Source organism: Nicotiana attenuata, unplaced genomic scaffold (assembly GCF_001879085.1).
Source record: "Nicotiana attenuata strain UT unplaced genomic scaffold, NIATTr2, whole genome shotgun sequence".
Classification (NCBI taxonomy): domain Eukaryota; kingdom Viridiplantae; phylum Streptophyta; class Magnoliopsida; order Solanales; family Solanaceae; genus Nicotiana; species Nicotiana attenuata.
In genome coordinates this window covers 12,206-37,342 of record NW_017671766.1, presented here as the reverse complement: position 1 = coordinate 37,342, position 25,137 = coordinate 12,206, and the positions used below count along the sequence as shown (strand labels likewise).

General features: G+C 38.0%; 1 protein-coding gene across 1 annotated transcript; it reads left to right on the top strand.

Annotated features, from left to right (window-relative positions):
* LOC109210102 (protein LSM12 homolog) lies at positions 1-24,011 on the top strand. Its single transcript, XM_019373475.1, has 5 exons — positions 1-231; positions 329-491; positions 570-650; positions 23,324-23,447; positions 23,547-24,011. The coding sequence occupies exons 1-5, from the start codon at positions 108-110 to the stop codon at positions 23,592-23,594; spliced, it is 540 nt and encodes a 179-aa protein (XP_019229020.1). The 5' UTR covers positions 1-107; the 3' UTR covers positions 23,595-24,011.
* Positions 24,012-25,137: the final 1,126 nt, after the last annotated feature.

The following is a 25,137-nucleotide window of genomic DNA, read 5'->3' as shown; positions in this document are numbered from 1 at the left end:
CAAAAAATAAAGTTACTTCACAAAGCCCCTTGACGCCCCTTTGGCAAAGCCAAGAATTGTAGAGCGTGTTTCTCTCATTCATCTCAGTTGCAGAGCGCCCTGCTGCCATGGAAGCTTACAACAACGAAGAGTTCGCAGTTGGATGCATTTTATCCATTAAGACTACTTTAGGCGACGAGTTTGAAGCCCAAGTTATCGCCTTTGACAAACCCTCCAACATCCTCGTCCTTCATATCCTTTAATTCACCTTTCCCATTTGATTTTATTGTTTTTTTACATTCTTTTTTATTGGTTCTTGAAATTTCCTTGACTGTTTGTTTGAAATTACAAGAAGGGGTATCTGCATCAGGGCCAAAGAGAGACATAAGGTTATTGAAAGCCAACTACATTAAAGAGTTCAGTTTTCTTGGTCAAGGCCAAGACCCACTTGATACCAATAAATGTTTTCTTGATCTCAATAGCCTTCAATCCAGAGAAGATTCTGCTATTAGGTGAATTTCCTTTTTTGGGGAAGATTCTATTCCATTCTATTTTGTGTATTGAGAATTTATTTAATTGCATATTTGCAGACAAGCAGAGATAGATGCTGAGAGATTTGGGGTTGGTGTCACTGCTGAAGCTCAGACTATATTTGATGCTTTGTCTAAAACGTATGTGCCTTCTCCTCCTTAATTTTTCAGTAGTTTCTTGTATATCTTAATGCCAAATTCACTAATTATACTTACTGCTGTTAGAAGTAAAGAAGTACTAATTGATTGTAGATAGTAAAGTGTTATTCCTTATTGCTTATATTAAGTTTGATTTTTCTTTTTGGTAAATCTTGCACTCAAAACCCCAATCGTATGAGTTAGCAGTGGCCCTTTACGGCATTGCTTCCTTAACCACTCGAACTGCCAATATCTTGGTTGGAAGTGGAGTCCTCTTGCCACTAGAGCAACCTCATTAATCAAGCCGGATTCTTATTTGATGATTGCATTGATGCACTCAGTTCCCTATTGTACAATATGGTTACACATTAAATGCCAACCGGTGTATTCTTATTCACTTTGTCCTATAAATAGCAATGCAAAATTGGGATTGCTGCTTTCCACTGTGCTCCTTCCTAAGACCTTACTCCTTTTCTTTTTAATCTGGCCTTCTCAGTGTAGAAGATGTGGCATTAGTTTGAAAATGCTTTCTTATGCTGACAAATCGTCTTCTCTGTAAAAGTATTGCGCCATTACCTCCACCAACATAGAGGTAGTCTAAATTCCGAAAGGAGAGTGTTTCTGATTTCCACTTACATATTCTTGCTTTCTGGTGTATCTTCAAAAGTAAGATGGTTTAGTGGTATATAGGTGACCAGAAAGCTTTTTTTTTGCTCTTTGTGTTCACTCAAGAAGAGAACTTCTGTATAGGTGTATGCTCATACCTTGTTTTTAGTTTCAAAGAGAAAAGTAGAATTTTCTTTTTGGGAAATGCTCCGTAGGAGAGGATGCTTATAGAAACAGATTGCGGTGCGCTACAAGAGATCAAGCAGTAAGAAAGTGTGCACAAGAAGTGCAGGAAGTCTTTGCTTTGTTAAAACACAAAAATAGTCTCTAGTGCTAACAAAAAACCATAGGCTCATCATACATTACCCCATAAGTTACGTATGAAAAGAAAAAGAAAAATACATTAATAAGTTTAAGAAAAATCACTCTCCTGTAAGTTTAAGCGCTTGTAAAGCTATGTTTTTAAACTAGAGGATAAAGGCTTAAAAGTCATCATAATCTGGCATTGTTTTAACCAAAGTAAGAGATACGACTCTTTGTATTGATTGCTCTTGTATTTCCTGACCTTGACACTTAGGTAATAATAGTGTCATCCTGGAGAAATCATTGATTTCTCAAGAACATACAATTTAGCAATATGTTGCAAATGCAAAAGATCTTTTTAAAGATGTTGTGGACAAACCTTATGCTCATTTCACTTCAAAAAGTTCTACCAAATCTTTAATTTGTTCCCTTCAAGATCCCAACTGTAATTGAGTACGGAACACAGGATCCAGCATTCCATCCATTATTGTACTTGAAATTTTCTATTAGATGATTGTTAGTGGTTAATTCTCGGTACTCACGAGCATCAATTCTCCTCTAGTCTCTTTCTTCCTTGAATTCTCTCGCTCTCCCCAAAACTCCACATGTTTTGGAGTTTGATTTATAGAGTAACTTGAGTGTAGTTCTTAAAGGAGGCAAAATGTAATTGAAACCAATTAACAAGGAGAAAATAGATGAGAAGGACAGTCATTATAGGTTAAGAAAAGTCCCTTGAGCTTAGAGAGCTAGGAAGTAGCTTACAAATGTTGTATGAGCTATTGAGAGGAAGGAAAACTTTGTTAGCCGGGTTAAAGTCAACTTCAACATCCTATAGTAGTTATGTAGGTGATGGGTTTCACATCATAAGTGAAGGAACACGATAAATCTAAACACATTGGATAGCGCGCAAATCATAAACAAAGAACTTGTTCTAGCGGAAGCGGAAGATGGATGAACCGCGGCTAGAATCACTGGTCGGTGGTGGTTGTCACAGTATATTGGATCAAGCCCCTAAGCCACCGTCACTACCCGGAATTTCCACCGTCGGGACCGTGATGGCGCCTAACATTGCACTTGCTAGGCAAGCCAACGTTAGAATATTTTATCCATTTTTCAACAGTTTAAATTAAATAATGAGAAAGAACTGCAATAATCTAAAGTAAAGTGCAGAACCTGGGCCCGATGTTACAAGTGCACGAGCTACTAGAATAGTACAAACAAGAGTCTGAAATAAACATAAAGCCGTCAGAAGGAAAATACACAGCTAAATAAAAGGAAAGAGGACTCTAGGAGCTGCGGACGCTGAGCAGCTGTACCTCAAGTCTCCCCAAGCTGGCCAATCCGAGCACGCTAATAACCGCCGCTGGGACCGACTCCAAAATCTGCACAAGAAGTGCAGAGTGTATTATGAGTACAACTGATCCCATGTACTCTGTAAGTGCTGAGCCTAACCTCGACGAAGTAGTGATGAGGCTAAGGTAGGTCACTTACACTACAATCTATACGCAGTATATAATAAAACAGGAGAAAGAAATACAGAACGAAATAAGACAGTTAACTGAAGAAAATAGCTAAATCGTCAAAGGAAACCAGTACCTATCAGAATACCAATCCTTTGAGTTCCGCATGAAAATACCAAGAACCAACACAGTACAAAGAAATAGAAGCACATAGGTTGTTGCGGCGCGCAACTCGATCCTACCATATAACAAAATCAATATCATAATTCACCCTTATTTTACCGTATCAATCCCCCCTTATTTCATCTATTGCGGCGTGTAAATGATCCTACCATATCAATACAAATTCACCCTTATTCCCACCATATCAATCCACCCTTATTTCACTTGTTGCGGCGTGCAACCCGATCCCACCATATCAATACCAAATATTCAATGGGCACAGTCAAATCAACAATTCAAATCATAAGAACTTCTACGATCAATGAATACAAAGCTGAATCAGAAAGGTAACCTTGTACAATATGGGAATTCACATATGTAATACTACACAGCAAGACAAGTCCAGTAAATGACAATTAGAAGGTACAAGTAAGTCAAGTAAGTCAATTAGCAGCGAGTCATGAAAGCGTGAAAAGATCTAACATTGTGAACAGGAGAAACAATGATTAAATGTAGCAAATAAGCATGGAAGGTATTTAGAGCATATAATAGTTAAGACAGGGAAGGAGATAATTAAGGAAAAACAAAAAATCAGGGAAAACAAGTAATTCAGAGGCATATAAGCACTCGTCACCTCGCATATACGCCGCAACACATGAAATTCACATAACACATACTCCAAGGGTTCCTAATTCCCTCAAATCAAGGTTAAACTCAACACTTACATCACGCCTCAGTCAACTCAGAGCTCTATCGGGGCCTTTCCTGTAGAATCCACCTCCAAACCAGTCGTATCTAACCACAATTGACTCAATAATATCAAATATTGCTAAGTGAATCAAGTACAATGCATAAATTTAGAATTCCCACACTTTTTCCCAAAAAGTCAAAAATCGATCCCGGGCACGCTTGGTCCACTCGTCACCTCGCATATACGTCGCAACATATGAAATTCACATAGCACACAGTCCGATGGTTCCTAATTGCCTCAAATCAAGGTTAAACTCAACAATTACCTTACTCCGCAGTCTCAGAGCTCTACCTGGGCCTTTCCCCTAGAATCCACCTCCAAACTACTCGTATCTAACCACAAGACTCAATAATATCAAGTATTGCTAAAGGAATCAATTACAATGCATAAATTTAGAATCCCCACACTTTTCCCCAAAAAGTTAAAAATCGACCCGAAGCCCGCTTGGTCCAAACCCGAAATTCGGACCAAAATCCGATTACCCATTTACCCCCGAGCCTGATTATGTAATTTGTTTCGAAATCCGACCTCAATTCGAGGTCTAAATTCTAATTTTACAAAATCTCTAATTCTACCCAATCCTCCAATTTCTACCATGGTTTGGAGCCCTTAAGGCTCCAAACCTGACATGCACACAAGCCCAAAAAATCATACGAACTTGCTCGCGCGATCAAATCGCCAAAATAACACCTAGAGCTATGAATCGAACGTCAAATCGAATGAAATTTCCAAGAAAACTTATGAGCTTCTATTTTAACAACCGGACGTCCGAATCACGTCAAACTAACTCCGTTTTTCACTAAATTTGATAGACAAGTCATAATATAGTAATGGACCTAGTCCGGGTACCGGAACCGAAATACGGACCGGGTATCAACAAAGTCAAACATTGGTCAAACCTTAAAAGTCATTTAACCTTTAAACTTTCAAATTTCAACAAAAAGCGATAACTCGAGCTAGGGACCTCGGAATTCGATTCCGAGCATATGCCCAGGTCTCAACTCACGATATGGACCCACCGGGACTGTAAATACACGGATCCGTGTTCGTTTGCTCAGAACGTTGACCGAAGTCAACTCAAATAGATTGTTAAGGTAAAATTTTATGTTTTATCAATTTTTAACATAAAAGCCTTCCAGAAGAACATCCAGATTGCGCACGCAAATCGAGGAAGGCTTAGAGAAGCTATCGGAGGCTTTGACACACAAATTTAAGATTTAAAACTCTAGATGACCTATCGGATCATCACAACCACAATCTAAAGCCTACTCTGATTAGTGGAGAAGACTAAGTGTAGGAAAATACTGGGAATTTAGTATTTATAGAAGTACATAATATGTGTACTTATATAGGGATAGCTAGGGTTATAGTAATTACTAAAATTACTAGGCTTTGCCTTAGTGGGCCCTAAGAGCACCCTTATGGGTGGACTCTTTTTCTTGCATCTCCTGCTCACACATAATGGGAGTGCTCATCTTGTCTGAGAAACATATTATTATCTCATCTCCTCAATCATTCATACAGGGAAGTTGACCGTGCGACCAGCATAATGTGAGAGCTAAGTGCTATACATCTGTTAGGAGTATATAGCCTCTCATTGAGTGCAAACGTGCAAGTAGATCATAAAGTATGCAGTTCCCTAGATCATGTAAATCACATTTGATATAGTCTCAAAATCTCATATATCATTATTTATTGTATTCACTATCATAACTTACAAGTTATAATTGGTGCACCAGTGAATACAAATAAATGAGATTCCATCAATGATCTTCCTCTTCCCACGATTCCCTTAACATTAGTTTAATTGCTTTTTCAGATATGCTCCTTTAGCCCGAATCTATGTTCATAGTCCTTTGGAAACACACTAAGATAGGTAACATCTACTAAGTCTCAAGTATCTGATCAGAGTTTTTGAGGATACAAAATCTTGAGCCACCATAAAAGCTCCAGGTCTCACACAACAATAAGTTGAGAATGGACTTATGTTAACCCAATTGGTCGACATTAGCACACATGGTATGAAACACGTGCTACAACATTTTCTCTTTTTTTTTAAGGAGCGTATGTCTTTGTCTCATAAAGAATGCTGTACAGATGATATTTAGACACCATACGTATCTAATGTGAGTTTCTTGATCTACAATATCATTTTTAACTCACATCTGACTCACAAAGTAGACTAGCTGAACATTTTTCACGCTAATGACCTTATGTCATTACTTAAGCGACATTCTGACTTTAAGCAACTAGCTCTCAAATTATCCTTATGATAATTTGCTTAGATTCATGTCTCATCTCCTAACATCACTAAGATAAGAAGGCGGTTGCCTGTGTGAGAAGGCCAACCTCTTGTCTGCTCGACATACGTATCAAATAAATGAACAAAGAATGCATATAACATTCATCAATAAAAATATGTAGGTATGTAAATCAACTTTATTGGTAATCAAAGAACATCAGTTTTGTGAACACGGGAAAAAAATAACAAAATGAAGTATATTAAAATCTATACAAGCCTTGAGACCTAGTGTGTCTCACAAATGTATCTCTAGACAAGGGCTTGGTTAAAGGATCTGCTAACATATCTTTTGTAGACACATACTTCACATTCACTAAATTGCGTCTAACCATGTCTCTCACATAGTTATACTTGATATCTATGTGTTTGGTTTTACAATGAAACTTAGGGTCCTTGGTAGAGGATATTGCAGCTTCACTGTCACAGTAGACTAACACTGGTTCAACATTTTTTGCAATATCCAACAAGTGTTCCAAGAACTTTTTCAACCAAATAGGTTCTTGTATTGTTGATGCGAGAGCCACATATTCGACGTCCATCGTAGATAATGATACACATGATTGTTTCTTATTACTCCATGATATGGCGCCATCACTGAGTAAGAAAACATATCCTGAGGTAGACTTCCTTTCGTCTAGATCTCCTCCATGATCAGCATCACTGTATCCAACAAATTGTAGATCCTTGCTGCCTTGGTAACAAAGGGCATGGGCATAATCGGCATTTCTTTTCAGATATCTCATGATGCTCTTTACTGCTTTGATATCTACTTACCAAGCCAACTGCTTGACAGATAGCAGGTCTAGTGCACACCATAGCATGCATTAGACTTCCGACTGCGCTCCTATAAGAAACTCAACTCATTCTTTCTATTTCTTAAGGAGTGTTAGCACACATCTGACTTCCAAGGCGTGGCCTTTGCTGATAGGAGTATCAACTGAGCTACTATTTTGCATACTAAAGCATTCAAGAACTTTTCTAATGTAATTATGTTGTTTGTGAGTGATACAATAGTTTTTTTTTTGGACAATCTCTTGAAATCTTAACTCCAAGAATCTATATAGCTTCACCCATATCTTTCGTCTCAAATTGAGATGACAATCATGACTTTATGTCGGCTATAAACTCCTTATCATTTCCAGCTATAAGTATGTCATCTACGTACAATGTTAAAATCACAAGCTTGTTCCTTGATCTTTTGATATAAATGCAATGGTCTTCATCCATCATGGTAAAACCATTGGATACAACAACATTATTAAAGCGTATATACCACTGCCTTGAAGATTGTTTGAGGCCATAAATAGACTTCAAAAGTCTACAAACCTTTTGTCCGTGGCCTTTTTCAATGATACACTCAAGTTGTTCCATATAGATTTCTTCATCTAGTTCTTCATTGAGAAAGGCAGTCTTTACATCCATCTGATGTAATTCAAGATCCAAGCTTGCAACAATAGCTAGAACCAGGCGAACATAGATAAATCGTACAACAGGCGAGAAAGTCTCTTCGTAGTCTATTCTTTTCTGCTGTATATACTGTATACCCTTTTGCCACCAGTCCAACATGATATCTCTCAACTGTGCCATCAGCCTTGAGCTTAATTTTGAGAACCCATTTGTTCCCAATTGCTTTGCATCCTTTAGGGAGGTCAACTAATTCCCAAACTTTGTTGACTCTCATAGACTGTAATTCATCTTGTATTGCTTTTGTTCATTTATCCTTAGAAGGGCATGAGAGAGCTCTTTTACATTTTTAGGCTCGTTTTCTTCTTGTAGGAGAGACAGACCCTCGAGTCTAAGGGTTTCAAATTGAGCAGGTCTAAGACAGAGTACCTGGAGTGCAAGTTTAGCGCTGAGTCGAGGGAAGTAGGCAGGGACGTGAGACTTGGACCACAGGTCATCCCGAAGAGAGATAGCTTCAAGTACCTTGGGTCGATGATTCAGTGGGACGGAGAGATCGACGAGGACGTCACTCACCGTATAGGGGCGGGCTGGATGAAATGGAGGCTTGCATCTGGAGTTCTGTGTGACAAGAAAGTGCCACTGCCACTCAAAGGTAAGTTCTATAGAGCTGTGGTTAAGAACTCCCATATCCAGAGATGAAGGTAGCAGAAATGAGGATGCTGGGGTGGATGTGCGGGCACACTAGGATAGACAAGATTAAGAATGAAAATATTCGGAAGAAGGTGGGTGTGGCCCCTGTGGATGACAAGATGCGGGAAGCAAGACTCAGATGGTTTGGGCACGTGCAGAGGAGAAGCCTTGATGCGCCGGTAAGGAGGTGTGAGCGGTTGGCCGTGGTGGGTACGAGAAGAGATAGAGGGAGGCCTAAGAGGTATTGGGGGGAGGTGATCAGGCAGGACATGGTACGACTGCGGATTTTCGAGGACATGGCCCTTGATAGGAAGGTCTGGAGGTCAAACATTAGGGTTGTAGGTTAGGGGGTAGTAGAACTTTCCTTACTTCATTCCGGGGGTGAGGCAGGGTTGGATTAGGGTTGATCTTAGATAGCTGGCAGTTTATGCTGAATATTCTCTGTACTTGCTATTTATCTTAGCCCTGGGCCTTAGATACTGGTTACTGTTATTGCATGTCTTTCATCTTTTGGTTGTTATGCTTTCGTTACTATTACGGTTTATACTGGAGTTACTAATGAGTTGTCTTTTCTTGTTTTCTTGTTTTTTTATTTCCATTTTTCTGAGCCGAGGGTCTATCGGAAACAGCCTCTCTGCCCTATCGGGTAGGGGTAAGGTCTGCGTACACATTACCCTCCCCAGACCCCACCTGGTGGGATTTTACTGGGTAGTTGTTGTTGTTTTCTTCTTGTAGGAGCATCATAAATACTTCACCGCCTTCAACATCAAATCATCACCTGACTAAAAGGTTTTCTTGCAGATTTTTCAGCTAGACAATTCCACATGTTCAATGTTGGAAAGCAAACCTTGTTTTGCTAACCTTTGCATTCTTTTTCGGCCAATATGACCGAGTCTAGCATGCCATATGTTTACATCACTATCATATTTATGTGAAGAAACAAACATAGAAAAACTAGCATTATTATTAAATGAATTATAATCGAAATCCATAATAATTAAACCTCGGGTCACATGACCAAAACCAAAAGTCAACTTGGCAGAATTGCCATGTCAAAACAAGTCAAATCCTAGCTTAAGCAAGACTGAAACTGAAATAACATTCCGGCGAATTGTTGGTGCAAACAGAATATCATGTAGTATTAGGTTTCGACCACCACGCAGGTCTGACTTGCATGTGCCGTTCCCTTCAACAACAACTTTATTGTTGTTGCCCACATATATCCACTTTGCTCCATGTGGAACTCGCCGAAATACAACAAAGGCACTGCGTTCCTTGGCTATGTGGTCCGTTGCTTCTGAGTCTACAATCCACAAAGGATTAGATTCAGTTAGAAAAACAGAACTAGAAACACAAAGTTCACTAATTGGAGCATCCTGAAATACCTTTCTAAGTGGCTCAGAGCAATCTCTGGCATAATGACCCCTTTTGTCACAATTATATCATTTCACTTTAGCAACTTTGACACGTTTGGGACGTCTGTTCTTGCCTTTTTCAGTCTTTGCTCTTTTAGCAGGCTGAGCTTGAGGTGACCCTCTCTTCTTTCCCCAGTTCCTTTTCTTTGCATCACTCTTGGTTTTGGAGGTTGTTGCCATGTGCTACTCAACTATTCGCTTTGCAGCCTCAAGTCGTTCCTCCTCTAACTCAAGATGCCTCCGGACATCTTCCAGAGTTGTGATTCGCTCATTATGGATCAAATGCATTTCATATGATCCCAAGAACTAGGTAAAGAGCGTATGACAACTTGGATTTGTTGTTCATCAGTCAACACATGACCAACATCTTTCAACTCCCCGATCATATTTGTCATTTGCCTCAGATGTGTTTTCATTGAATGTTCTAGGCGTTTCTTATATGAATCAAATGTGATCGTTAAGGATCGCAACCTTGTAGTGGAACAGGTACCAAACCTTTTCCTCAAAACATTCCACAGATCCATAGCTCTTTAGTGATCCTTAAACACCGTTAGGATGTCATCATCCAAGGTGCTCAGCAACGTAATGCTAGCAGTGGAGTTCTTTTCTTCCAACGGTAATAAGATTCACGTTCACGCCTATGCTGAGCAGTGTTGCCTTCATCAGGCTCATTCATGACATTGTTAATGGCCTCTAGAGCCTCTTGCTCCTCTAGCACATACTGGACTTTCAAGTTCCAAGTTTCATGGTTATCACCATTGAGTTTCAACCCTTTGTTGAGCTTAGCAACGATGTTTTTCGAAGTAGTAGTCATTCTTTAACAAAATAAAAAATATCATGAGGATCATATAAAAATAAAAAAAATAATGCAAGGCACTATGTTAAACATACATACATATTTTGACACTAAGCATCAATTGATTAAGTTAATAAACACATATATTAATCATGGAGCCGACTGTTCACTATGTTCCCAATCATCATCCAAAAATTAAAATCTTATGAAAATTAACCTATTCAATTATCTAGCTAAGCGTCTTAATCATGTTTAAGACAACATAATTATCTATCATGATTTTCTGGATCATAAGTCAGCTAATATAAGTTAAGACGCTTAGCTAGATCATTTAATAGGTTAATTTTCATAATATTTTAGTTTTTGGATGATGATTGAGTTAGAGGAGGAACGACTTGAGGCTGCAAAGTCAATAGCTGAGTTGCACATGGCAACAACCTCCAAAACAAAGAGTGATTCAAAGAAAAGGAACTGGGGAAAGAAGAGAGGGTCACCTCAAGCTCAGCCTGCTAAAAGAGAAAAGACTGAAAATGGCAAGAACAGACGTCCCAAACATGTCAAAGTTGCTAAAGTGAAATGTTATAATTGTGGCAAAAGGGTCACTATGCCAGAGACCACATAGCCTGGGAACGCAGTGCCTTTGTTGCATTTCGGCGAGTTCCATGTGGAGCAAAGTGGATATGTGGGCAGCAACAATAAAGTTGTTGAAGGGATCAACACATGCAAGTTAGTCCTGCGTGGTGCTCGAAACCTAATACTACATGATGTTCTCTTTGTACCAACAATTCACCGGAATGTTGTTTTAGTTTTGCTTAAGTTAGGATTTGACTTGTTTTGTCATGGCAATTCTGCCAAGTTGACTTTTGGTTCAACATTTGGTTTTGGTCATATGACCGGAGGTTTAATTATTATAGATTATGATTCATTTAATAACAATGTTAGTTTTTCTATGTTTGTTTTTAACATAAATATAATAGTGATGTAAACATATGGCATGCTAGACTTGGTCATATTGGCAAATAAAGAATGCAAGGTTAGCAAAACAAGGTTTGCTTTCCAATATTGAACATGTGGAATTGTCCAGTTGTGAAAATCTGCAAGAAAAACTTTTGGTCAGGCAACTAGAGCTGAATATCCTTTGTTATTAGTCCATTCGGACATCTGTGGGCCTATGAATGTTAGGGCTAGGCATAGAACAAGTTTTTCATCACATTTATTGATGGCTTTACCCGTTTCAGTTATGTCTATTTTATTTTCCACAAATCAGAAGCAATAAGTTGCTTCAAACGCTATATGAGCTTAGTGGAAATCAATTAGACAAGATAAATAAAAGCTCTTCGAACTGACCGTGGTCGTGAATACTTATCAACCCAGTTTAATAATTTATGTGAAGAAAAGGGAACAGTTGATCACTTGACCTATCCCAAATACTCTACAACAAAATGGTGTTGCGGAGAAAAGAAATAGAACGCTCCTAGAAATGGTTAGGTCAAATGATGGCACAAGCTAACCTCCCAATTAGTTACTAGGGTTATGCGTTGCTTACTGCCATATATGTACTTAACTGAGTGCCTACAAAATCAGTTACCACTACTCCATATGAGCTATGGACTGGAAGACAACCTGACCTGAGTGTATTAAGACCTTGGGGTTGTGCTGCCTATACACATGATTCCTCTCACAAATATGGCAAATTGGGCCCGAGGGAAAAGAAAAGTATCTTAATAAAGATACTCTAAAACCTCAAAGGGTTATGTGTTTATAGGTCAGCAAGACAGTGGGAGTGTAACTGAGTTTGAATCACGAGATGTCACATTCGTAGAGGGTGAGTTCCCTAAGAAGAGAAGACCTAATCGTATTTGAGATAATGGATCAAAAAGTACAAGGATCAATTCATTCGAAAAGGAGAATTTTAGCAGATGATGAATTAGTTTCTCATCAACGACCTTCTTCATCATTAGATGTGAATGCCTCTGAAGGAACGCTATAAATTTAAACACATTAGATAGCACATAAATCATAGCTAGAGAACTTGTTCTTCGTAGCGGAAGACGATGAACTGTGGTTGGAATTACTGGTCGGTGGTGGGTGTCACCGTATGATGGATCAATCCCCTAAACCCTACTCTGATTTGTGGAGAAGACTAAGCGTAGGAAAATATTGCGTATTCAGTATTTATAGAAGTTCATAGTATGTGTACTTATATAGGGATAGCTAGAGTTACAGTAAACTACTAAAATTATTGGGCTTCGCCCTAGTGGGCCCTAAACACATTAGATAGCGCGTAAATCATAAACAGAGAACTTACTTGATCTTCGAAACGGAAGCGGAAGACGGATGAACCGCAGCTGGAATTACTGATCGGTGGTGGTTGTCACAGTATGTTGGATCACCCCCCTAAGCCACAGTCTAAACCCTACTCTGATTAGTGGAGAAGACTAACCGTTGGAAAATACTGCGTATTCAGTATTTATAGAAGTACACAGTATGTATACTTGTATAGGGATAGTTAGGGTTACAGTAATTACTAAAATTGCTGGGCTTTGCCCTAGTGGGTCCTAGGAGCACCCCTTATGGTAGGAATCTTTCCTACAATTCCTACAATAAGGAATTGGAAATTTGGGTAGAAGATAGAGACAGAGCACATAAAATGCAGGATTGTTCAGAACTTTCATGACTGGCACATGCTTAGTTGCTTATCCACCCATTTGAATTCACCTATATTAGTTTTGCTTACTCGATCTCAAGTTAAGATAAAGGAGGAGGATTGTGGTAAGTTGATGATTGCGGTAAAATTAATTGGACACATGAAACGGTATGGCTAAATTAGACTTTTATAAAGAGAATTCTAGAAATTTAGCTAGGTTGTATTAAATGATTGATTCTGGAATCTATTCGTGTCTTAGATGAAAATGGGTAGAGAATCCACTGTTGCTGTTTTCGAGAAGTGGGAAAAAAAATGGCTTTTGGCTATTTGGAGGAATTGTTTTGATTGGGAAGTTGTGAATTAAGTCTGGCATCATTTGAAAACAATACGGATGATCATTTGGTCTGGACTGTACAGAAAAAAGGCTTTTTTTACAATCAGATGTTACTACCTCTTGGTTTTAGCGGTAGGTGGATGCTCCTCTTGGCCTTGGAAGATTATACGGGGTCCAGGGTTCCATATAAAGTGGCATGTTTTTGCTGACTTTTGGTTCATGATGAGTTTCAAGTAGGCATGGAGGTCCGAGTTATCTAAGCAAATCAACCGACAGTTTCAGGTGGTCCAGTTGCATATAACTATAATAAGGTGAAGAAAGTCATCACATACGGCCAACATGGAGAATCATCACATAACTTGGACGCGAAACCAGTGTTATTAAAAGCGCTCGCTTCTCGCTTTAAGCGCTGAAGCGACGCGAGGCGTAGGGCTATCGCTTTTCTGGTACAAAAGCGACTCACATTTAAAAAGCGCTCTTTTCTCCCGCTTAAGCGAGAAGCGCCTCGATGGAAAAGCGTGCTTAAGCGAGCAAGAAGGCATCTGCTAGGGTTTTTAAATTTTTTTTTGGCAAATAAGCCATCTGTTAACAAAAAACATACGCTCTTCAACGACTTCTTCTCCGGCGAACTCCAGCGACGACGAAGTCTCCAGTTCTCGGTAAGTTTCTTCAACGACTTCTTCTTCTTCTGTTCTTCTTTCAATTTTTTTCACTTTTTAAGCGCTTATTTTGTGCCCTAAACGACTTCTTCTTCTTCTGTTCTACTTTATGCTCTGTTTTATGCTTTATGCTCTGTTTTCTGCTTTATGCTCTGTTTTCTGGTTCGTGTGAATTAACTGTTATGTTTTTTTTTTCTTTGGGTTGTTGATTGTAGCAAATTTAATTTGATTATTCAATGGCATCAAGCCAAAAAAGAGATCCAGCTTGGGCGTATGTTATGACTTTTGAGGATTATTCACTATCTAGTTTTAGTATCTATTATTTGCTTCTTGATTCAAGAATTGAAACATTTGCTTAATATGTTATTTTTAATGAGTTCTTAGCCATTTATCTATGCCTATTTTATTATTTTTATTTATATGTTAAATTGCGCTTCACATGAAAAAAGCGCGCGCTTCGCTTCTCGCTTCTCGCTTATGTGAAGCGAGGCCTCGTCGCTTTTTTGCGCTTAACGCTTTCCAAAACACTGCGCGAAACAGTACATGAATGAAGACCAAAATTGAAATGGAACCTTTTTCGCCGCTTCGTGTACTAGGAGGAACTAGGAAGCAGAGGTACCACCTCAAGTCTTGACACCCATAGCAACAGCAACAGAAGAGTTTGGATGGGTGAAGAAAAATGTTGTGAAGTTTAACAAACAACTGGGAGTACAGTTCCAAGACTTTGAAGAGGAAACACATGCCTTATTTGAAAAAATAAAGAGAAATATACAGGAAAAAATGTAACTTCTAAAAGCTTGTGTACACAAAGCAAAGGTGAGTCGGGGAGCTAAGGTAACTGGAGTTTATTATTAAACTGTTAACAACTGAAATGAAGATTAAAACCTCTCGATCAATGAAATGAAGATTAAAACCTCTATAGGAATGTTAGAAGATATTGGAAGGTCAGAGGATTGAAATAAGTAAAGAGAAGTTGAGATGGCTGTTGTGCAGAACTTGAAGTAAGTGAAAATAATGGAGGCATATAATCATGCAAGGCCAAAAATGTGGAACTGCCAGGAGAATGAAAGAACATTTGCAGTTTCTTAGAAAGTGTGCTTCAAACTTTATTTGGTTCTTCACCGGTACCATAAGGGGACTATGCACTTTGGAATTTTCCAGGGGCAGTTGGAAGGGACTTCACTTTGACTAGTCTCACTGAAGTCGGATTATAGATTTCATTCGAGAAGTGAAATTGAGTGACCTTTAATTACATGGTGGTAGATCCACATACTTAGGGAGAGCAATGGCTTTATATCTAGAATTGACAGGCTTTGATATCAATGGGATGACAATTGTTCGAGTTATAAGGCAAAGTACACTCTTGAGAATACACTCAGACCTAGTGTGGTGAAGAGTGTGAAGTGAGGAAAAGCGACAAGGCCCTTTTCGCTTAAAGCGAGAAGCAAAGCACTCGCTTTTGAAGTGAAGCGGAATTTTAAAAAAAAAATTAAAATAAATACTGCATAGAGAAAACATGTAACTGTAAGCAAATGTTCAATACTTCAATGTAAAAACTAAAGAGTAGCATCAATTAAAGCACAAAATGAGCATCCTATTCTTCTACAAGATTGTCAAATTCTTGTATTCCACTATCATTATTATATTGCTTGTCGTCTTCTTCTTCTTCTTCAACTAGAGACAAAGTAGCTGCTTCTTTTCCCTTCCTCTGTGAGCTTGAAGTTGAAGTACTCCCCATCAAACCATAAATCCTCTCCCCAATTCCACGTGCCTCCACAACATCACCCCAAGTGAAATTAGAAGTTTCCTCAAATACTTCTTCATCTGCATGATCTTCCGGGACTCCAGTTAGCCATTCATTAGCATTATCGATGTTGTCCAAACTAATTGGATCACTTATATTGCGAGCGTTGTAAGGATGCCTCAATGTTCTATTGTACTTAATGAAAACTAGATCATTGAGACGTTTCAAGGTTAGTTTGTTCCTCTTTTTTGTATGAATCTGCAAATAATAAGTAATTAGTAAGATTAGGACAATTGAGATATAATTTAATTATCCCAATATACTAAATCTTTCTTCTTATTTCTTACATGTTCAAACACGCTCCAATTCCTTTCACACCCGGATGAGCTATACGTTAGACTTAGAACTTTGATGGCAAACTTTTGTAACTCTGGAGTGGAATGGCTTAATTGCTTCCACCATTTAACTATAGAAGTAGAACAAATATTCAAAACATAATATTTATAAAGAAATAACTTATTAACTATAAAGCAACATATAAGAGCTCGCTCACCCGGTGACTTCGTCTTTCTTTGTCTAATAGCCATGTTTTCTTCCAAAAAGTTGCTCAGTATTCCTATAAGTACTAAATTGCTCTGTTATTTTATCTTGCTCGGATTCTTCATGTATCAACTTCTCAATACATTCAAATGTATCCATTCCACAATTCTGCATCTCCTATTATCCTCTTTTTATTGTCATAAAATAGTTCCAGGTTCAAAACAAGCTCGGCTGTATGCGAAGGGCGATGAATATGATCTGTTTACCTTTTATCTATGATCTCAAAGACTCTTTTATATTTTCTTTTATCACTAAACGAGCCTCGAATAGCCCCCTTTACCCTATCCATTGCTTCGTAAAGGTAGCCCATTGGTGGTTTTGCTCCCCATCCACCAAACGAAGCACTTTAACTAAAGGACCACCAATCTTCAATGCATGAACCACATTATTCCAGAATGCATTAGAAAGCATAATATTTGCAGATTCTCTCCCTTGAGCTTCCCTTCCATATGCACTGTTAGTGTACTCATATTAAACAAACAACTTCTTCAAATTGTTTTTTTGCTCATATATCCTATTCAAATTCAAGAAAGAGGTAGTAAATTTTGCCTTTGTAGGTTTCACCAAGCTTCTTTGTTTTGTGAATATTCAATAACAAAGGCCTTTGAACAATATAGGAATACACTTTAATTGCCTGATTAAAGGCTGTACGGAAGGGTCTTTCCTTGAAAATGTCACCGAAGATCAAATTAATGCGATGTGCTGCACACAGAGTCCAATAAATATACGGGTACGCTACAGATATCAAATCACCAACTTTAACATTTTCACTGGCGTTGTCCGTGAAAACTTGAACAACATTTTCTGCTCCAATAGAGTCTATTGTACTCTTGAACAAGGAGCACATTTTGGTTGAATCAGTAGAAGAGTTGCTTGCATCAACGGACCCAAGAAACAAGCTTCCCTTGGGAGAATTCTCCAAGATATTGATGATCATTTTTCCATTTCTTGCCGTTCACTTATCCATCAGAATGGAACAACCGATCTTGTTCCATTCTACTTTGTGCTCCTTCACGATTTTGTTAGTCTTTTCCACCTCTTTTTTTAGATATGGACCTCTAACTTCATGATAAGTTGGAGGCTTCATTTCTGGACCATATTGGCCTACGGCCTCAATAAAAGCAGAAAAAATGTCAGTATAATTAACACAATTAAAAGGACGACCTACAACATACATCCACCGCGCAAACATTGCAACTGCACGATCCCTCAAAATCGCTTTGGCATCAATTTGAAGATTACCACTTTTCTCTCTCATATCCCCTCATTTTTGCAGGAAATAACAATCCATAGGACCTTTAGTCTTACGAGTAGATCCACAACTTGAAGACATTGTTTGTATCCTTCCCCGCTTTTATGATTTTAATGGTGACGAACCATCGTCACCTTTTTCTATTTCATCATCGTCATCATCAAGATTATGCACTTGTTCTTGTTCATGATGCATTTGATTCTTTAACTCTCTTTTTTTTGAAGCTATGCTTTCATTTCTTCCTTCACATGCGGCGGAACTTTAGGACAAGATATGAGGTTTGGATCACCACCGATTAGATGAAATTTTTGACGATCGATTCCCCCATTTGAGATCTTGTCACAAAAAAGACATCTAATTGCCATCTTGTTGGTCTCATTAACTCTTACAAAATAAGCCCAAGCCGGGTCTTTCTTTCTTCTTTTGGTGCCATTAAAAGAACAACCGAATAACACACAAAAATGGAAGTAAGAACTAAGAATAAATGAAATGAAAAAAAATGGCAGTATGTATGCGAAATAAATGGCAGTAACTGAAACAAAAAAAGTTGGACAGCATTTCGCTGAAATTTAAGACTGAAACAATGAAAGAAAAAGTAGTAGAAGAGAATGAGCAAAAGAAAAAATTTACCAGCATTTCTCTGTTATCCTGAGACTGAAACAGTGAAAGAAAAAGAAAAAGAAAAAGAAGGAGGAGGAGGAGGAGGAGGAGGAAGAGGAAGAAGAAATCACATACCTGGGCTTGAACATGATGAACTTGAGGTTGAAAAGTGCAGAAAATGCGAACCTAGTCGCCTGTTTTTCTCTGCCGCTCGACGATGTTTTAAAAAAAGAGAGCTTTTTAAATTTTTAACGTTGGCAACCTTAATATATATTGTCGCTTCTCGCTTCTGTCGCTTCTCGCTTTTTTGCAGAAGCAAACGCTTTACTCCACCTGCTATGCTTCACATCACTGAAGCGATCGAGTTCCCGCTTCGCTTTGCGCTTTAAGCGCTGAAGCGAGCACTTTTCACAACACTGCTCAGACCACACATCTGTTTAACAAATCTGTTGAGAGAGGCAGTGTTTTGGAAAGCGTTAAGCGCAAAAAAGCGACTAGGCCTCGCTTCACAGATTCGAGAAGCGCGAAGCGAAGCGCGCGCTTTTTTCATGTGAAGCGCAATTTAACACATAAAAAAAAAAAATAGGCATAGATAAATGGCTAAAAACTCATTAAAAATAACATATTAAGCAAATGTTTCAATTCTTGAATCAAGCAACAAATAATAGATACTAAAACTAGATAGTGAATAATCCTCAAAAGTCATAACATACGCCCAAGCTGGATCTCTTTTTTGGCTTGATGCCATTGAATAATCAAATTAAATTTGCTACAATCAACCAAAAAAAAAAAACATAACCGTTAATTCACACGAACCAGAAAACAAAGCATAAAGCAGAAAACATCATAAAGCATAAAACAGAGCACAAAGTAGAACAGAAGAAGAAGAAGTCGTTTAGGGCACAAAATCAGCGCTTAAAAAGTAAAAAAAATTGAAAGAAGAACAGAAGAAGAAAAAGAGCAGAAGAAGAACAGAAGAAGAAGAAGGAGAAGAAGAAGAAAAGAAGAAGTCGTTGAAGAAACTTACCGAGAAGTGGAGACTTCGTCGTCGCTGGAGTTCGCTGGAGAAGAAGTCGTTGAAGACCGTATGTTTATTTGTTAACAGATGGCTTATTTGCCAAATTGTTTTTAAAAAATCCTAGCAGATGCCTTCTTGCTCGCTTAAGCACGCTTTTTTATCGCTTTTCCATCGAGGCGCTTCTCGCTTAAGCGGGAGAAGCGAGCTCTTTTTAAATGTGAGTCGCTTTTGTACCAGAAAAGCGATAGCCCTGCGCCTCGTGTCGCTTCAGCGCTTAAAGCGAGAAGCGAGTGCTTTTAATAACACTGGAGAGAGGCGCATAATAAAATCATACTTTGACTTTGAGAACATGTGATTGAGAGCCAGAAGGCTCTTTATACTTGGTGGAGAAATGGTGATCTTCTAATAGGAGAGATAAACTTAGTGTTGGCCAAAATGACTAAAAATGCGGACAAAGGATTTAAGGTGCGGAATGTCTATGTTTATGGATGAATAGACCCAAAGGCTTCCATTCGACAAAGCCTTTGTTGTCTGGGTTGAGAAAAATAAGGAAAAGGAGTTGTTTCGGAGGAGATGGCCTTAGGGAATGCTCATTTCAAGGAACTAAATCAACTTACCAAACTTAAAAAATTTCCTTGAGACGAAGATCTAGATGCCTATTATTGCTTTAAAAAGGGACAAAATAAATTTTTCTTAAGAAATGAAAAATACTTATAGGAGACGCAATAATTACTTGTTAGACGAATCGTGAATGGTGGCTCTTTTGAGTAACTTGATTAAACAGAAGATCCGCAGATGAAGCTTTGTTCCAAGAAACAGAAGCAAAATCTGATTTATGGTGATTAAGCAGGAAATCAGGATGGTCTTATTGCGAAATCTGCTTCTGTTTCTAGAACCAAATGGTCCTTGTGCTTTGCAAACAAATCATGGATTCAACTTTGATTGCCAGTAAATATCTTGATCTGAGATTTAGGCGAGAGGAAACGTGTAAATCTAAAAAATACAATAATTATAGATGTGTTTGGTAGGACGGAAGTCATTTTCCATAAAAAAGTTTCTTTGAGGATGTCATTTTTTGGTGTTTGGTATGACGGAAGTCATTGTTCAAGGAAAATATTTCTCATCAAAAGGGAGAATATGTCCTTATGAGCAAAAGTCATTCTCCATGCTCCAACTAACATCTATACATTATTATTAACCTTTAGTCCTTAAGAAGTTCATCAAAATACTCCCTAATTTGCCTACATTATTATTAATATTTAGCATTATTTTCGAAGAATATCCGCTCACAATCAAACATTGAAAAACATTATTTAGTTTCTATGGAATACTTTTTTCATTGAAAATAACTTCCACACCCTATGTAAATTGATCTTTCCTGTTATATACAATGAGAGGTGTGTGTTTGAAGATTAATGGATTAATTGGATTAGAATGTGGAAATCTGCATTGGTTCACTATCATTAATAGGGAGCTCCTGGTTTTTTTCCATCATATAGATTGCAACAGGGAGAATCCTCTATATTATAATTGATATGCCAAACATAGCAACGGAAAAAGAATGGGTAGTGGGATTGGGGTTGGCTGATAACTCTTTTTCACATTCTGTGGCAATGAGACATTAATCCTATATAGGAAGAAGAGATTAATATTATAGCGGAAGAAGAAATACAATAGATGTTTCTTAAAAGCTGTTTTATTTGTCTTTGAGGATACACATAGATCTGAACAAGAGCTCCTTATTTCCGGTGAATGTAGGAACTTCCTCAAATGGTCTCTGTTCTAGTGCGTAGACTGGGTCTGTCAAATGGTTATTGAGAAATTTGAGAGAATTACCCACCTGGATAAAGCAAAACCAATTTTAGCCAGATGATTGACAATAATAGTATACTAGATAGCATCCTCACTTATGTTATTCTCTGTGTTCCCTATCTCAGCAAAAGTGAGAGGCAGTTGGATAGAAGAGCAAAACAACTTTCTATCAGATAGCAACTCTGTTTTTTGTTTTGGTTAGAATTCATCTTGTGAAGTGGCTCCATCTTTACAACATACAAAAAGGTAGTTCGACAGTTAAGAATCTCAAAGTGAAATATAAGAGCCTACTCTATGTATAGTTTGGAGATTCAACCGTGAACAAGATCAATTATGGAAAAAGGTAACCAGGGCTAAGCAAGCCCTTGCTGTGCAAACTGATATTATTACCCCAAGGTAGAGGCACATCCAGGAATTAAACTTTATGACTTCAACTTTTAAGGTTCTTAGCATTAAACTAATTGAACTTTTAAAATTTTGGGTTTAGAATTTAATATTTATTGAGGGACAGTTTCATTATTCACCGAGTTTTGAACCATGCCCCACTGATCCTCAAGGATTTCTCGTTTATCAAAAAAATAAAAATAAATTAAAGGAGCTTATGGGAGGACTTTAAAAATCTGGTGAAATCAAAAGCTGGTGATACGAGAAAGATAATATTGTGGTATGACGCTTGGGTAGATGATGTCCCATTGAAGGAAAGCTTTCTTGATAATTTTAACTTTGCTACTGCATCTGAGTGATGTACTTTCAAGGTTTTGCAACTCTCAAGTACAAAGAAAAGAGAAAAACAAAAGCACCCCACAAATGTTTTTCACAAAACTAGCGAAACCGTTCTTCAAACTTACTTTAGAAGAATGTAAGATGAAAAGAAACCTCACTCACACGTAATAAAAGAGTCAATCACGTTTTTGAAGCTAATGCTCAAAGAAACTAATCACCAAATGTTTATTTTCAGCATATTGAGCCCTTTAAATAGGCCTTACAATTAGGAAAACTGATAAGGTTAAGGAAAACTAATCCTAATTAAACTAGAATAAGAATAAAGTTAAGAAAATCTATCCCAACTAAAATAGGAAAAAGAATTCTAGTAAGAATGGGATACCAACTAACAATCCTAGTTTGAATACAACTACAAATATAATCCTACTAAAACAAGAATTAAATTATTGGGAAATAAGAAATCCTAATCTTTAAGGAAAAGAAATCCTAATGTTGAATGGATTCTTGGCTCCTTGAATTTCTTGGCCTTCTTGATCTTGCATCATTCTCCCCCTAGTTGAAAAAGACTCGTCCTCGAGTCAAACAGCGTTCACTAGGTGTGTGCAGGGAGCTTACATTGGATATTTACTAGGGCAACCCCAGAGTGTAGTTCTAGCTGGGGCGAAGTAGTTGTTGCACCAAACATTGTCCCATGAATGTTGGCTTGATGTAACCGTAGGCATTAATTTCTGGCTCGGTAGTCTAACTTGGTTAAATGGCCTGTTGAATATTCCACGACAAATTAAGAAAGAAAGATTTTTTTTTTTGATAGAGAAGAAAGTTTTGATCTTATTTGGCAGAAGATCAATACGATTGTTGATTCATTTTCTTTCTTGTCATTTAGAAGTGTTCATTTTAGATTCTAATGATAATTTCGACTGGACTTTTAGTGGCTAAATAAAGCTTCTGGATGTTATATGCTTACTGATTGGCTATCAGCCCCTTAAATTTTATTATTGGAAGTCCACCAACCAAAGATGAGATATAGTCGGAAGCTTAATCTGATGCAAGGAAAACAGTTGAATAGGTTTCATATGGTACATAGATTGTAGCAACTCATAGAGCATAGGATTATTCATCCTACAAGTTAATCGTATAGAGTTGGATTTCTGTCCTTGTCTGGTTAATATCCAGAAGCTCATTTGCAATTTTCTTTTGAAACATTATAGAGTAGGTATGTATGACGATAAGCATGTATAGATGAGGCACTTATCAAGAAAAGTATGTATAAGTGATCGCAGTACCAGTCTAGCTTTTTTATGCGAGTTATATGAATCGTGCTGTGCATGTCTAGGATACCAGTTCTGGTGACATTACGATATCTTCTGTGAATTTTGATGTCATTGTTCATGTAACCAGATTGCCTGTGCGCTGGGACAAGACCGTGATCGTTGTGATGAATGAGGTGCGTGTTAACAGTCCATATCGTCCTGAATCTGTTACTGGAGGCACTCCGGCTGCCAATGAAAGAGTGCGGAAAGTGGTAAGATACTTGTTTACTCTCGGATCAAAGAAAATATACTAAAGACTAATCCTATTTTTGTGGTTAGTTGATTTAATTCATTCTGGTTTTTCCATTCAGCTTGTATTGGAGAGGAAGAGGTTGCAAACCCGCAATACTGGACAGTGAGAATTCTTACTGTGTTCTTTTTCTTTGGTCCGAGGTGTTCTTTGCATCATTGGCCTGCTGAGTAAACATATACCAGAGCGTTGGCAAAAATGTGCATCCTACTCGAGTGAAGATGTATCCGTGTCTCTCCATCTGTAAAAGGTTTGAAAAAAATAGTGACTGGAGTTGCTCTCTCCCCCACCCCTGTCCCCCAAAGAAAATACAGCAAATTTTTCTTCATTTGCTTGTCTCAGTGAGGTAAATTTCAATTTGTCATATTATGTTTATGAGGAATCAAAGGTTGAGCTTGAAGGATTTTGTTTACTGATTTTCTTTCTCCTTTACCTGGAGGGTAAAAAGAAGTTGCCAGTTTGCAAAGAAACGGTGTTCTGTTATATTATATAAATGAAAGAGGAACAACGCAGATTGCATTTTCTAGAGGCAATATTTTCTTTTTAACTTTTTTTTAAGTGAGACGGTTTTCAGGCCAGCTTGCTCGATTATTCCACCGTGTACCTTGTTACCTTTCACTAGCACAAATGTCGAGTACCTCTTCCCACCAAGGCTTAGGCAGACCGCGTGAAACACTTAGTTTTTTTACTTACGTTGGAATTGAAATTTAAGACCTCATGGTTCTCCTTTCTATTGTCAACACTCTTGAGTTAGTTTTTTTACTTACGTTGGAATTGAAATTTAAGACCTCATGGTTCTCCTTTCTATTGTCAACACTCTTGAGTGCATTTTCTAGAGGCATGAATATGCCATGCTGGTTTTCAGTCGTATTGAGAAGCTTAGAATTGATTATGAAAAGCCCTTCTCATTTTCCATGTACTGATAACACAGTTTGACACTAGTAAGAGGTTCGATGCAATGAAAATTTTATACACAATCCGTACAGGCAAGCCCTACCAATCTTAAGCAAATTTCGGCAAAGTTTTTCCCGAGAAGGGGGCCTTGGCGTAACTGGTAAAAGTTGCTACCATGTGGCCAGAAGGTTATGGATCCGAGCCATGAAAACGGCATCTTGCAAAAATGCAGGGTAAGATTGCGTACAATAGACCCTTGTTGTCCGTTCCTTCCCCGAACCCTGCACATAGCGAAAACTTAGTACACCATACTGCTCTTTTTCCTCTAAAAATTGAATGGTTCTGTAGTCCTGTCATGTTTCAAGCAATGCCTAAATATTTCAACCATAACTTTCAACACTTCATGATAAGGTTATTCAGCACATCCACATTCACACAACAAATTTTAAAGTGGAGATGAGGATCATGCAAGCTCAGTGAGTCGTATGGCTCAATTGAGTCAAACTTTATAATTTTTTTTTTAACCTTGACTAAAATTTCCAGATGCATAATAAATACTCATGGGTAAGCATGTACATAGATCATAATCAATGAAACAACACTTTCCACACCGTAGCATAATAAATAATCATATCTGCACTGCACTATGAGTTAATATCCTTCCACATTGGTCTGAACCTACCCTTATCAATTACTGACTATTTTAAGATAAAATCCAGATAAACCGTACCCGCACTGCGAGCACACATGACATCGAC